Source organism: Bacillus rossius, chromosome 16 (assembly GCF_032445375.1).
Source record: "Bacillus rossius redtenbacheri isolate Brsri chromosome 16, Brsri_v3, whole genome shotgun sequence".
NCBI lineage: Eukaryota > Metazoa > Arthropoda > Insecta > Phasmatodea > Bacillidae > Bacillus > Bacillus rossius.
Genome location: NC_086343.1, coordinates 11490235 through 11506235, shown reverse-complemented (window position 1 = coordinate 11506235; position 16001 = coordinate 11490235). Strand labels below are relative to the sequence as shown.

Sequence of the window (16001 nt, the reverse complement as noted above, 5' to 3'; positions counted from 1 at the left end):
AAACTCCTGTTGAACGACCTTGAGCTGCAGTGAATGATGGATGGGGGGTGCGGGGGAATGACAGCGGGCGACAGTGCTGCACTCCAACGTGCAAATGACAACCTAAGACGATACAGGGCGTTACGGCAGCGCACTGCAGCGGTGAAGTTCCCAAGCTGCTCATCATGCGCTCCTGAGAAACGTAGAGTAAATCCTATCTGCTCGTGACTTCCGTACAGTATGTGTATTCAAAGATGCAACGGGGCCAGCGCGTTGGAGCTGCATGGTCCGGTGCTTGCAGGCGACAAGACGCTGCTGCAGTCCCTGGTGTTCGACGCGCAGGCCACGGACGGCCTCGGCAGCCACGGCGTGCCTCCCCCCCTCGTGATGAAGGAGGACAAAAAGTGAGCCGGGAATGCGTTTCGTTAAAACACCGCAAAACTCACGCACCCACTTGCAAACAACTGCACTTTGATGCACTACTGCACCTGGTGGAAATTCATCAGCAGTTCGTGACTTGGTCTCTCTTTTTTATTTTTTTAAATCTCAAAATAGTTGCTTTCTCATACAACTCTTGTTATTAAAATATTAAATTAAAATTTTTTTTTGTATAAATAACTGTAAAAATATATATATTTTTGTGAGATTTTTCACCTCACTTTTTGCAATAGTTCTTTACATGAAAAGATCTTTTTTTTAAATTGTTTAACATCATAATTTGATTATGAGTTTTTATATATTATGCTGTAATGCATGTTCAATCATTTTCTTCCCTCAAAAGTGAAAACTGGTCTCCAGCATTTATTACTTATATGGTTTAAAATTTGTATATTTGAGTGAATTTTCATGTTTCAATATTTTTTCTGGTTTTAACATTAAACGAGCGTACATTACAAATTTATCTGATGTGTTCTTTATTTGTGTGTACAGGTTAAACAAAAGTTTTTTATTTTCTCACTTTTTCCCTTCTATAATAATAATAACATTACAATTTTTTTCTTTCCTTAAATGTATTAGTAGGATCAAAACCATCAAAATAAAATACATACGCTATTTATTTAAACTGAAAATGTTTTATTTTTTAATTAATAATATTAAAAAGAAGTTAAGTGTATAGTGTATTATTAACGTTCACGTAGGTAATAAATGTTAATATAATAACAACAGAGTAGACTTATAGACACTCATGACAAAAATAACTACATATTTACTGTCAAAATATGTCACAGTAATTTTCCAAACCAAGGCTTCCATGTAGGTTTCATTGAGTTGTCTAGAATACAGTATATTACAGAATTATATTATGTACATAACCTATTAAAAATTAAGTATAATATTTCATAAAATGTATTTAATAGTTCGTGTTTCTTACCAGTGAAGGTCAGCCCTTAAAACTTCACTGTTAATATTTTATTAAGGTTTTTCTTCCTATACATAACAGTACATTAGTGTGTTACTAGAATATTACAGCTTAAGAAAAATGTTTTATTAACACTGCTCAGAGTGTGTGTTGAGTAACCTTGTTCACATAACATTCATTCAAACATTATACATATATAGAACATGTCTTTTCTCCACAGACAGTTACACACAACTATTTACAGATAAGGTTCAGAAATTATTTTTCAAATCAAAGTGTGGAAGTTTAGTAGAAAATCATTGATACTGTACTATATTTCCTCAATTTCTTGATACTAATTTGAATGCTAATGTATTCTCACAGTTCTTCTGACAGATAATTTTACTAGTACAGCACACTCCCGATTATCCGCAAAATAGTGAAAATACCGGATAATCCGCAAAAGAACCGAAAATGGGAAACAAAAAAGGAAAAATGAATTTAAACTTAAAAATATAAACATTTATGTACATTAAAAGTTACAATTAACAATAAAAAATTTTAATTGATGCTAAAATGTTAGTATTTTACTGAATAACTAGCATACAATACATTTCAGTAATGTAAACATAAAAGTGCTCAACCATACGACTAGAAACAAAGTGCGACAGAGACAAAAATAGCAACACATGCCAGCCTACAGCGCGTGAGTTCTGATAAGGCCTATGGCGTTTTACTGTATACTGCACAAAATACACCCGTCATTAGAGTTCAAATTTGCTCACTTGTAATACAATACAGATTTACTTATGTGCTGTATTTTTTCGTAGCATGCGCAGATAATCAGCACCGCGGATCATCAGCACCGCGGATCATCCGCCTGCGGATGATAGGGAGTTTACTGTACCAGATTATTCGGTTTTCGGGTTATCCGTTTTTAAATTTAGTTTAATTATTAGTTTGTTGTATTCTGAAGCTCGGGTGGCGATGACCGCCGTTAACATACTAACTTAAAAGCCATACTACTACTCCCAATATTATGACAATGTTATTTCAGTCTCAAAAATATGTGAATTTAATTATTTAGATTACATTTTTAAAAAAATCATAAAATACCTAGACGGCCTTCGGGCAGGTTCGGGTCAGTTTCCGTACAGCTATAACTTAAATAAAATGAACACGAAGAATATTTGCGGGATCCAGAAATAATATATATACTTGGGGATAAAAGAAAGAAAGTTTAAAGTTCTATTAATTTCCGTTCAATAAGGGAACAAGGCACTGACTCTACTGCGCCCTCTCGCGGTAGTTTGTGGTATTCGTGGCGGGTTATTTAATCACATGTCACATGCAAGTTTGCTGGCGAGAGGTTTGAAAGTGCCATGAGGATAGGAGTGGTGTGAGGGGGCAAACCCCCGAGTGATGTGAGTAAACATCTTAATTCCATTTTTAGTGTTCAGTCAAATAATTAGTACGGAGTAATTTATTACAATATTTTATCACGATTGTCGCACGTTTTGGAAACTTTCAAGATTATTTTTCTGGCTAGCTACATTTGTATTACTGTTAAAGTTTCTCAAATTTGAAACTATAAAAAAAATTTCCTTTTAAAATTTATTTTTATTTCCACCATTTTGATAGAACCCTCAATGGCGGGCTTGTTTTTTTAGTTATGAGTATTGTAAATCTCAAGCAATGCAACTGTTTTTTAACTGTATACTTGGATAGTGTTGGATTAGATACCTTGTTGTTCTGCACTTGTTATCACTAACTAAAGAAAAAAATTTAATATGACCTATTGCTCTGTATTATAATTTTTTTTTGTATTGTTTGAGATTTTCTTTGTACTCTGCAGCTTCTATTTCACTAAAATTTTCATGAAATTGCATGTTTAGTCAATATATGTAAAATAAAATTAAAAAAACAGGGCTTGTCTGTCATGTGAACGAGGCCAGAATTTTTTTCTCTTAATTTTTTTTTTGCTGGAGACCAGTTGTACCCCCCTCTTATCCTTCACACAGGAACTGTTTGTTATGCCTTTAGCTATCTGTTGTCTTGGTGATTGCACTAACTGTTCTCACGTCCTGTTTTCACTCTATTACAAAGCCCGTTAGCCATGCTGATGGCTCTCTTGCACAGGTAAAGTATACAGATAAGCGATTCATACCTAAAACAAATCTGTACATTTTCTTAAGAATATAAAATCATCTAGGCATAGAGTAATGATTGAACACATCATACATGATGTGAGGCTAATGAATACAGCTCTTGTACTGAATTGTTAGGTCAAACATCTGTCAATTTATAACATATGTACTTTGTTTTCATGTTTAATTTAACATTACTGTCACTACATCACTTTTAATTTTCTTGCAAAACTACATTTTTTTTCTGTAGCTACCTACATGGGCTACATACATACTGAGCTATCTTAAATGGCTCATGTTCAGGGAACCGAAAGGGAGATGTGAAATGCAATTGCACTGACGTGTTTGGATGACTTGCCTGTTGCTCTCACTTGCATGGTTTTGCACTGCCAACAATCATTTGCGCCTGTCGCCACATGTCACGATGCACTTTGGCAGCCTGTCTAATGTTGTAATTATAAAACACTTCATTTGCTTTGGTAAAGGATACCTAAATGCATTTTAATGTTTTCTCAACCTTATTGGTCAGATGTCTCAAATGTGGTTTAGTTGGTTTGATTTCTAAGAAACTGCAAGGCTTAACTGAATCCTACAATAACATTCCAGTGATCCAAGGTATAACTCAAAACATACCACTTAAAAAAAATTTTTTAGCCACTATATATTCAAAGGAAAAAGTTTGCATATTAGAAAATCATTTTTATTATTTTTTCTGTCTTTTCACATAATTTCTGTGAAATGTAACCACAAACAAAATAAATTATATTTATTTAAAACTTAAAGCATTACAAATAACTAAAATAAACAACCAACTCCACAGTTATTGATCTGGGCCTGAACCACCAGTGTACTTCTACATAGTATTTTCTTCATTTCGAGAACAGCATGCCGAATCAACATCAGATCTTTCTCTCTTACCAGGACTCCCAATTTTTTTTATTTTTCTAATATACATTTTTTTTTCCCTGCAAACACATCTCACGTTACAGTAGACTAGGTACCATGCCACCTTGGCTAACCTTATTTACTATTACCCAGGCTAGCTTTCTCATGCTGTTCTGACTGTTTCCTTATCAGCTCACTGGTTAAAGCTGTGTACAATACCTATATTTCCTGACAATCTGCACTAAAAGTACCTATATCAGTACTAGTATGAACCATAAATTAAAAAAAAATATATATTATTATTCAATTCTATTCCAATTCTGATTTTACAAATATTTTTTTGTATAGAAAGATTGCATAGAAACTAAAAATATTTATAATTTACCATCCTAGCACAAAAACCTTAAATTAGCAGATGTTAAAAAAAGTTAGTAAAAGTTGTGGGTGTACAAACTCAATAAAATATTATTTAGTTTAATTTCTTTTTACTAAGTTATTACTTTCAGGATGTGTATATGTTTCGAATATACAGTAAAAATATGCTAGTTTAATACAGGGATTACGATCCTATGTAGACTATTAAATACCTGACCACATATTTATCAGGCATCTTGGCAAAATATCCGGAGTTAAGCGATAAAAGAGGTCCGATTCCGTACCCAAACAGGGTAATTATTTCAGCTCTATGATGTAGGAAACACAGTATAATACCAGATGGTTGGCAACCATTGACATTAGAGTCACAGGCAAGAAAGTTGTTGGAGAATACAAGCAAGAAACAAGATTGATTGTGATTCATTTTTGGTCTACCGACACTGCTACAGCTTGTGTTGGATCGTAAAGCGGAACAGGCTAACTACTTTACTCAGAAGTGTACATAAAAAAAGAAATATTTTATACTTTGCCAAGGTAACCTCGTATTTTAAAACAGCCATGATCTGTGGCAGATGTTAAATTTCACACATTCCATAATGCGCCCCAAATCACACCATAACTTATAATTTTTTTTAGCTATCTCTAGTTTCATATTTACAAATTTATAGCCAGTACAATAAACCCCATGCCTCTTTAAAATTATAGACATGTATGTATCAAATTCTTCACATTATTTTACACTTAAAAAAATTTGAAACTATTAATGAAGTGACACATTTAAACTTTAAATACATAAATAAATAATCCCTTAGCCAAAATAATTTATGCATTATTTTCATTTTTTTTTCTTTTCTGTTTTGTGTTATTAATTGCAACATTGGACAGTGCTCAAGTAGATCTAATAAAAATGTATGTCTAACAGACTTACCATATATTGTCTACATGAAAGCACCCATTGAGCACTTATTAATCATTATTTTTCAGTGTGTTAATACTTTCTATGAATAATAATAATCATGTTTATGAACTTGTTTCTCAAGAAAATGTTAATGATAACATACTTTTTTTTTCATGAAGTGTTATAGAATCTTTATTTGTAGTATGCAAATGTTTGAACTGTATAGCTTGCAGGATTATCTGTAAGTACATATGAATTTAAATTTAGTTTTGTGACATACTGTATTGTTTAAAACCATGTGATGAAATAGGGTTTTTCGTTTTTGTCTCCAATTTTTTTTCTATAGTTTCTTTCAGCTTGTACTGTTTTGATCTTTGTTCTTGTACTTCTTTGTTCACAGGGGGTGAAATAGTCTTATTATTTGTTCACAGGTGGTGCAATTGTGAAGTTATATTGAGGACCTTTGTTTGTACAAAGGATGCATGACAGCGGAAGCTTTATAAACCACAGTTACAATTGCCATTAATTTAACTGTATGCATTAATTCCCTTACAAATCAAATTGTTATATTGAAAATTTTTCAAGCAAAGTTGTAGTATCAGTGTGGTGGGGATTTCTTCAAAAATATAGCAGTAAAATAAAGTCCAGCCACCACAACAAAGTGATTACTGAATTTACTTAATTTTAAGATGCACTGTTTTGGTGACTTGTGTACTCTGAGAATGGGCTACATCTTACACTTGATGACTGCCTGTATTTGCAGATTTTACTTTATTATAATGTGCAACTTTTTTGTTACATACTTTAAAAAATGAAGCACATCTTAAACTCATAAATATTTTTTTAAAAAAAAAAGAGAAAGATTAGGAAATTAAAAAACAGCGGATCTTATTTTTGATAGCATCTTAGATTCGAGTTAATACAGTGTATGTTTGCCATTTATCATGGTTTTTTTTTATAACACCAAACAGGCAGTTTATCTATGAAAGATTCAATACAAGTTTGATCAGCTCCATCTGACGCCATGAGTAATGAAGCATTAGATAAAATTATAGTTATTGCACACGTAACTGTTGTTCATTAAATAAATAAACAACAGCATATGCGTGAACCATGAAGGAATGCAAGCATTTGAAACAGATTAACAATTGGACAGATGTTTACTGCCACAGATTTAAGCTTTCATGCTTAGTCTACACGCCCATCTTGCATTAGAGTGCCTGCTCACTTGTTACTGAGGTTTATTTGTATGTTCAGTGTTTTGTTTGCTGTGCATGTGTGATTTTTGCATTTCCAAAAATTTTCCTTTGCTTTATAGCAGTGAGGCAGAAGAGGATGGTGTAAAATAATTTGAAATTACAACAATAAAGAACATCAAAACAACTGGAAACTAATCATGTTATGATTCTGTGTGTTGTATATTAACCATAGAAGGTACAGATCAGTGATGCCTATTTCTGACGAACTACAAAATATAGGCTTTTAATGATACCTGCCGGTATATATATTTTGTAATGCTTTGTGATAGCTCTTATTATGTAGCGTGTGTTTTAGCATTAACAACACAACACTGCCAAGCTGGTGTAGTGTAACTCAAAAACTGCTTGGAGAATTTAGTATGTACGATTCTTTCATGGAAAAAAAAATGTTAATTTGTTGTCTGTGATGAATTTAAAATTTTTGTGGTTATTTTCACTCGACATGGACAAAGTTTATGTCTATCAAAGCAGAAGCCTTACGCCACTCAACAAAATTGCCTGTTTCCTGTGACCTGAAGAAACTAAGAGGCATTTGACATTGCTCAGAGGTTTACTGTGGAGCCAATCTTTCTATGAATTATGATTTTTAAGTAAGTACTATGTTAAAATTAAAAAAAAGTAGATTTTTCTTAAAAAATTTTATTTTTACATGAAAGACTGTACCTTATTCTACTTTTCTACATAATTTCCACCAATATTAAGCCACTTATCGTATCGTACAACCAGATCTTGAATCCCATCCTCACAGAAGTCTGCTGCCTGATTTAGCAACCGCTGCAGCACGTCGGATAACTACGAAATCGTAAAACATTCATTCTCTTTTCACTTTTTCATCAACTTTCTGCACCAAATCTTCAGGAATGGCAGAAGGTCGTTTACTTCGTTCCTCACCATGAACATTTGTGTGGCCATCTCTAACAGCTCTAACCCATTTCTGTACCGTTCCACCGGTCATGGTGTTATCTCCACTCACTTCACTGATATGACTATTAATTTCAGCCGCTTTCACGCCTTTAACGCTAAGGAAATTAACCATAGCATGTATTTCACTGTAGGCGGTACTCTCAATCGGCGGAGGCAATTTAAATACTCCCAAACAAACGTAAACATGGTTGAATGTTTCCGTAATGGCACCTGTGGCTTGCCAGCAGATGTAGGTACACAGTCAGCATGCGAGGAATTTCAAAACGGTACTTACTTTATAATCACCCCTCGTGTATTATGTGGCTAACTACATCCTATGTTGACAGGTGGCTGGTAAAACTAGTAAATCTACATGAAGCTCTTTTGTATTGTCTATTTTGTTTTCTGTTCTGTTTCAGGTCTGTTTTTCTTTATTTGCTTTTTTTATATGTTATAAATGTATTGCAGTATGTTCTTTTTTTTTTTTTTTTGTAATGCAGCTGGGATTCTTATGCTTTATAGAGAATCTGATTATGAAATATATGTGATCAATATTTGTTTCTTGAGGTTTCATCTCTGTATGCATGATCGATGATCTGTGTTAATGTGAACTGTTACTAATTTGGAAAATTTTTAATGAAAATGTTTATGGTATGCATAATTGTATGTAGGCCTAAGCATTATTAGAGTTTATAGAGGAAATGTTCATTTAAGTACAGTCAACTCTCGATTAGCCACACTAATGAATGGATGAGGTACTGTGTTTAATTCAAAATTGGGGTTAATCTGCTAATTGAATGTACATACTATTGTTGTTTATGCATTAGAAAAAAATTAAATTGATGGTTTTGTGATATTTTTTTTTGGTCTTTCAATGACTTGAAGTTTGGTTTTGATGAAACATGAATTTATTTGAATACGTAATGAGCAATTCCTTCCAAACCAATTTATTCTTCAGAAGGGTGTTGTTCCTTGTTGCCAAGGGAAGCAATAAACATGAGTAATACTGAACTCTTAACGAGCAGCCAGTACCAAGTCTTTTTTCAGTAGCTTCTTACAATAACGTAAGTTGAATTGTTATTGAAATATGCGTTTATTACAGTATTTAGACGTCTCCTTGATAAAAACGATACAATAAGAGAGAAAACGCATCTTATTGGCAAAAAAAAAAGCATAAACTAGGAATTGTATGTAGATTTTATAGCAAGTGATCAACTCAATGTTAATTTTCAGTGGCTTCTTAGGTAGTAGAGAAAAAAATTATGGTTTTTATTTATTGACGATTAAATTTAGTTCAGCAGTTAGATTTCTCAGAAAGAAAATAATACCTCAAATGGAGCAAATGAGAACTGCCCCCCCCCCCCCCCCCTTTTCCCTTCAGCTGTTATCAGCATCTCAGGCAGCCATTAGGTATGTGTGAATACCATATTTTTGAAGCAAAGCGATTATGAAATTCACTTGTTACAAATATGCGTGAAGTCAACTCTAATTGTGAATATTGTTCTCAACGAAACTGTATAACACTTATCTTATAAAATTTAAAATTTAATATTAAATTTTAAAATTTAATATTAATTATTATATATGTGTCAGGCCCTTGAAAGAGTTTCAAAAATAATATCTGGCCCTTGAAAAGATTGAACTTGGTCCTCACTGTTCTGGACCAACTCGACTGCTGTTTACAGTCAGTTATGTAAATTTGGCTTGGTTTTACTTACATGTTGTGATGTACAAATGAATGGTAGTTACAATAAAAATACCCATTTTCAACCAATTTTAATTTCAGTTTCTTCCATATTCTCTAGGATTTCTTGAGATTCAAACAATTCTTATTCTTACCATGCAGTTAAGAAATGTAGCAGAAAATTTACATTCCTATCACTGGGAGTTTACTGTACTCAGAAGTACATCAATACATGTTTTGGTTTCTTACCACATAATTCAGGAACCACCAAGTCATACGATTCAATTTTTTATTTGTGTGTTGAGAGTGGCATCTATTCTAGGGAGTCTTTTCAAAGCTGTCCCCAACTTTTCTTGACACTTCTGATAGTTGTAGATGGACATAATATGTATGGTAATAAAATACTGGTGAGAACATGCAAAACAAGTTTAGCTTTTCCTTTTAGCTCTCTTTGGCTTTGTTGGGTTGGTGTCCACTATTCCGTGGCGCGCATGAAAAATATTGTTTAGGAAATCCTTCATCTGTATTGGCCTGGATTCTGCCGTGTAAACCTGTTTTTAACACTGGCCCACACTGACGCCAATTGTACGTAAATCAATAAGTGGCTTCATTGTCCTCTAATGATGTCTCAGGAAAGTAGAATCACATAAATTACCAAGCGTCCAGGTGTATTGTAATTTGTGCCATTTATTTCTCATTTGGTGGCAATGAATTTGATCTTACCATGTTGGCATTCATGGATACAAGTTTTTTCTCGTTCCTTGTCATTTTTGGTGTATTTTTATCTCTCATGTTAATAATAGAGTGCCTTATAAATTGTTATTATTATAATGGTTAGTCAGAGATGTACAAGGTGTGTGGCATGAGGAGATAGAGCAATGGTGGAATGCATCCGTGGGGGTAAAATGGGAGTGCCCCAAGAAAATGTACCAGCTCACGGACAACATTCATCACGCTTCACACGCTTGCAGGATGTCTTTTAGTTATTTTACTTGATTCATCATCTTCATCATCGAAGACTTCCAGCCTGCGGCAAGGTCAGCAAATGCTTCCATTTTCCTCTATCCCTCCAACATTCCTCATCCTCCACTTTATTCCAGTCCTCTCTCTCCTGCACTCCTTTAACCAGCTGCTCTTCCCACCTCATCCTTGGTCTTCATTGGAGCCTTCTTCCTGTGTCCTTCAACTCCATCATTTTCCTTGGCAAGCTCTCTTTCCCCATTCTCTGGACATGGCCATACCTAGAGACCCTGAAAATTTGCGGGTTAAATGACCTCCAGGATAGACTCCAATATCCTCTACACACTCTGGCAAATGCCAACTGTTCATTGGCTGTTGACTTGTGAGTCGTCTCGACTGGGTGGCCTGTGATTCGACACTTCTATGAGTGAGGGTCTCTAATTGGCCCTCAGTTTTCCAGATTAACAGTGAACCAATGACAGAAGCAGCACTAAGGTATAATTATTTGAATTTTAGCATAACACTAAATGAACCCGCGAATATTCCGGGTCTCTAGCCATACCATCTCATTCTTGCTTTTTTCCATAATCTCTGCTCTTGCTTACACCATTCCTGATCCTGTCTCGCCTCGCAACTCCCAACACACTCCTCATAAACTTCATACCTGTTGCTCAGCAACTCTCTTGTCTAAAGTCCAAGTCTCTTTTCCGTAAGTGACTATGGGCACATAATAGGTATTGTACAACACTCTACTTGAGTAAATAAAGTGATGAAGAATTTTACTTAATTACTTTACCTAAAACCTGTGCTGTTTATATATAAAGTGACCTACCTGAAAAAAAAAAATTATATTCGAAAATAATTATAGTTTATTTGACATTGTTTCCTAGAATCAGTGTATTAATGGTTAGCATCGAAAGAATGGGAATTATTTCTGGAGCATTTTGGGAAACTGTAGGCATCCTTACAGCACTTTATCCTCATCTAATGTTACTTGATTGTTGAGATTATTTTCCCCCCTCGTATTTCAGGTTGGAAATTTGTCTTCCAGGATGTTAAATATTTTATCATTGTTTTTTCATGGCAAATCAGTGAATTTTAGTATGAACATATGAGTAAAAAAAAAAAAAGTTTGTAACACACTATGAATTAATTCTAATTCAAGCAAATGTTTTATTGTTTTCTCAAGGGAGTTTATTCTTCTTTTCAGGTTCACGAAGCAGGAAAATGTTTTCCAGATGAAATTTGACCTGTAGCTTATGATTTTGTCACAGGTGCAGAGCAAAGGATCAAGAACTGTGTCGCCACTTTGTGCGTGGTTAACAACTGTAACTTCTTTGCAGACAAGGCTATCAGATGTTTGGCGTGACTTTGTCGTTCATTGCGACGCGTAGTGGTTTGCTGAGGTGGCAGGACCATGTCCCCCCCACCACTTCCCAGGACGGCAGCGGCTACGCAACACCGTGAGTACCTCCGGTTTTCCCTTCCTTCTGCCTAGGGATAGCACCTCTTCTTATTTTATATTTTACTAGCTCCAGTACCCGGCGTTGCCCGGGATGAACACGGGGTGATATATTGTCTGCAAGTTAAAGCAAAATGGATAGCGCAAAAACAGTATTTAATAAATGACTAAATTATAAATTATCTGTATCGATAAAACAACAAAATCAGCTTAATCGAAAAAAAAAAACATGCAAAGAGGAAAGCGATATCAAGATCCTAGAAAACCCCAAGGCAAGACATGACCAATCTACCAAATGATAGCACATTTAAAATTTTATGCAATGCCATCTATTAAAGAAGTTCAAAACTAAAACTGTTATTAGCGCTGTCAGTTCGCTAGACACCACGAGCTCCACTAAGTGGACGGTTCTCACCAAGGAGAAGGATATAAATTTTCCGAACCTTACTATACGACCGTATGGTGGAAATAGAGAAATTACACACACTCACTGTTTGTATGTCTGTGGCCTCTATGATTTTCTGTTATAAAAATGAATTTACCCATATTGATTGGTTGAACGGTACGGAAGTGCCATCTAGTGAAAAATTACAAAAAAAAATGGACAGCATAAAAACCTCCTTCATGAAAAATACACGAGGGCTTTTGCGGTGGGCACGACACACATAGACAAGGACAATGTGGTCACTGAAAATATGTGGACACTCCCCCACCTTGTCGGAACCAAGAGCAGGTAAGCCCAACGTGAGGGGAATCTGTAGCAGGTAGGCACATCCGCAAGTGGCTAACACACGTAGGGTGAGCGTGCCACATGCTCATTGTAACCAAAAACAGAACAGAACAGGCACAAACAGATACAATCAAAAACAAAAAAAAAAATTAACAAAATCTAAGGATACACTAAATGACAATAACAAAAAAAACAAAACAATAAAAGTAAATATCATAACAGTAAAACAATGATAAAATTTACATTGAAAATGATATATGGAAATTTAGGGATAAAATAATATATGAGACAAACAAAGGACAACTAAAAATACTAGTAAATACATACTTATTTATAAAAACATAACATGGAAGTAATAATCTACTAGATACGAGGGTTATTTTTTTTTTCAACCTCCGATCGGCTGTAATAAACAAACGGGAATGAATTGGGAAATTATTTTAATGTCAAAAGAAACGTACATCTTTACTTTTTTTTCCACATAATCACCGTGCAGATTGAGGCATTTGTCGTACCGATGCACCAGCTTTCCAATACCCTCTGCATAAAATAATGCCTCCTGCCTATTCAGCCACGTTTTAACAGTGCTCTGCCATTCGCCGCTCCTTGTTGATGTCAGTCAACATCTTGGGTACCCATTGGGCACAGATTTTCCTGTATCCGTGATTGTCTGTAACAATGGCATATAGGGCTGACCTTGAAATGAGCGGAAATTGTTCAGACAGTTCTGAAATCGTGAATCGACATCTCTCACGAACAACTGCATCAACTCTCTGAACTGTTTCATCTGTTGCTACCGACTTCCTTCCTTGGCCACCTTCATCATGAACATCAATACGGCCTTCGCGGAATTTCCGACACCACTCTCTCACAACGCCATCGCTCATAAAGTTTTCACCATACACAACACTCATTCGGCGATGGATTTCTGCTGCAGTGTGCCCTTCTGCCTGTAAGAAACGGATGACTCCACGCAGCTCGCATTTCGCCGTACAGTTTATCGTTGCAGCCATGTTGACATTCCCATAACCAAGCTTCAACTGAGGTGTGAGTTGGCCGCTCCACATGGTTGGTGGAAGGGGGTAAACACTATGAGACGTGTCGATTCGTGTACGAGCGATTAGGGTATCGATTAATGGGCATGCCATGGAGAAATGAAACTGTAATCACACTGCAGGGCACTGTTAAAATGTGGCTGAATAGGCAGGAGGCATCATTTTATGCAGAGGGTATTGGAAAGCTGGTGCATCGGTACGACAAATGCCTCAATCTGCACGGTGATTATGTGGAAAAAAAAGAGTAAAGATGTACGTTTCTTTTGACATTAAAATAATTTCCCAATTCATTCCCGTTTGTTTATTACAGCCGATCGGAGGTTGAAAAAAAAATAACCCTCGTATAATGTTTTACTAAAATGATTTTTGGATTTTTTAAGTAAAAACAGTGTACATTACGAGCGAGGGGTGGCGTGGTTGAACACTATACGTACATCCATTCCAGTGTACTCAGGGTCCAATTCTAGTCCAACAATCCTGGTTTCAATTTCCCATGGTTTTGCACCGTAGGAATGAACATTACAAGATATTCAGCCATGTCCTCGGTTGCGCATCGTTATTCCCTTGCATTTTCCCTCCTCAGCAGCATCATTTCGCTCATATTCACTAGGCACTCATGTGTCTTTCATTTTCAAAATGCAATGGTGCTTGATGATTGTACGATAAAAAAAACAGCATGTCATAATGTTGCTGAGACAGCTACCCAAAGAATTGTATGCATCTGGTATTGGGGGCATATATATTAAAGTGGAGATTATGTTGAGAAATAATTTTTTTTTTTTTTAACTCATTTGCTGTGGAAAAAGGAAATGCAATGTGTACCCAAAAAAAGTGTAGCATAATCTCAAAAAATTTATGTTCACCAATTCAATGACACAAAGCATTTCAAGAGTAATATCAAGTTTTTTTTAAGTGTACAGACTTTTACTGTAATTCTTCTATAAAGATCAAATGTGCCAAGATAGCTAGTCTGACTAAAGCCAAGCATTGCAACTTATAAAAACGCCCCATTCGAAAAAAAGAATCACGCTGCAAGTAAGCGATGGTTCATGCATGCAATATGAGTAAAACGACGCAGTTAAAGAGTTTGATTGATTATCGCTGTAAACATAGGTGTGCTCAGACAGGGTACTTACACATTTCCCCCCCCCCCCCCCCCCTGAATTTCCAATAGCTTTGTCCTTGAAATGAACTTCTTTTTAGTGAATGCAAACACAGCAATTCAGACAACAGAACTTTAACAAACCTCTTAAAATATATTTTTTTTTGCTTGGTCATTTTAAGGGACCTCATGTTTTAAATAAACTAAGGCGGCTGTATTTCCATAACGATAAAATGTTTAAAAATATTGTTAATTAGCACGCTGCAACACTGAAACACAGTTCGAGTGTCACAGTGCCAGGAATATACGAATATTAACGAACGCATTAGAGAAAATGCCGATCGGAGTGATTACATTAGGGGGGGGGGGGGCATGGCCCACCTGGTCCCCCCCCTGTAGGCACGCCTATGGCTGTAAAGAGCGTGATGATTTAACTATCTGTCGCGACTTACTCGGTGACATCCCCTCGACGGTCGGGTAGTGAGGGCTGCTGGGACCGTGCGCAGGCACTTCAGCCAGCAGAACCGGCGGGCGACGGACGAGCCGTGGTACCGGCGGGCCGTCGACCACTACGCCGTCGAGCCCGACAGCTTCGTGTTCTCGGTGCCGTTCGACGCGGGCGCGCTACCGGGGACGCTCGTCACGGCCGCCCACGCCGTGTTCGTGGAGCACGCGGGCCACCGCGCGCCCGCCGCCGTGGTCGGCCTGCAGTTCCAGCACGCCACGCTCGCCGCCTACTTCCAGAACATCACCTCCTCGGTGAGGCCTTTGAATATATACACCGTATAGAAGTCGCGAGTGGATATGATTTACTCTACGTTTCTCAGGAGCGTATGATGAGCAGCTTGGGAACTTCACCGCTGCAGTGCGCTGCCGTAACGCCCTGTATCGTCTTAGGTTGTCATTTACACGTTTAGAGCGCGGCACTGTCGCCCGCTGTCATCCCCCCGCAACCCCCCAACCCATAATTCACTGCAGCTCAAGGTCGTTCAACGGGAGGGGGAAGGGGTGTTTGAAGAGTTCGACACTTGTCCGCCAGGGACCACCACAAGTCGATGCCCTAGAGATGGTGGCGATTGCGGCGGTGAATTAACCAACTACCTCAAAACCGTATTAGAAATTTTAACCTGGGCTGGCGACTTCTATACAGTATATATATTCAAAGGTGAGACGGCAGTTGCAGTTGGGTGCCTTTCAACCTCCTTGATGTTACACTAAGTAAA

The 16001-nt window shown here is 36.5% G+C and overlaps 1 protein-coding gene across 2 annotated transcripts in view; it reads left to right on the top strand.

The window, feature by feature from the left end:
• The window catches only part of LOC134540368 (voltage-dependent calcium channel subunit alpha-2/delta-3), a 222391-nt gene that overhangs the window by 185627 nt on the left and 20763 nt on the right, over positions 1 to 16001 (top strand). For both annotated transcript variants that reach the window (XM_063383055.1, XM_063383056.1), the window contains exons 18-20: positions 281 to 383; positions 11773 to 11892; positions 15285 to 15537. In XM_063383055.1, the coding sequence (XP_063239125.1) occupies positions 281 to 383; positions 11773 to 11892; positions 15285 to 15537 (476 nt within the window). The remainder of the gene's footprint in view (positions 1 to 280; positions 384 to 11772; positions 11893 to 15284; positions 15538 to 16001) is intronic.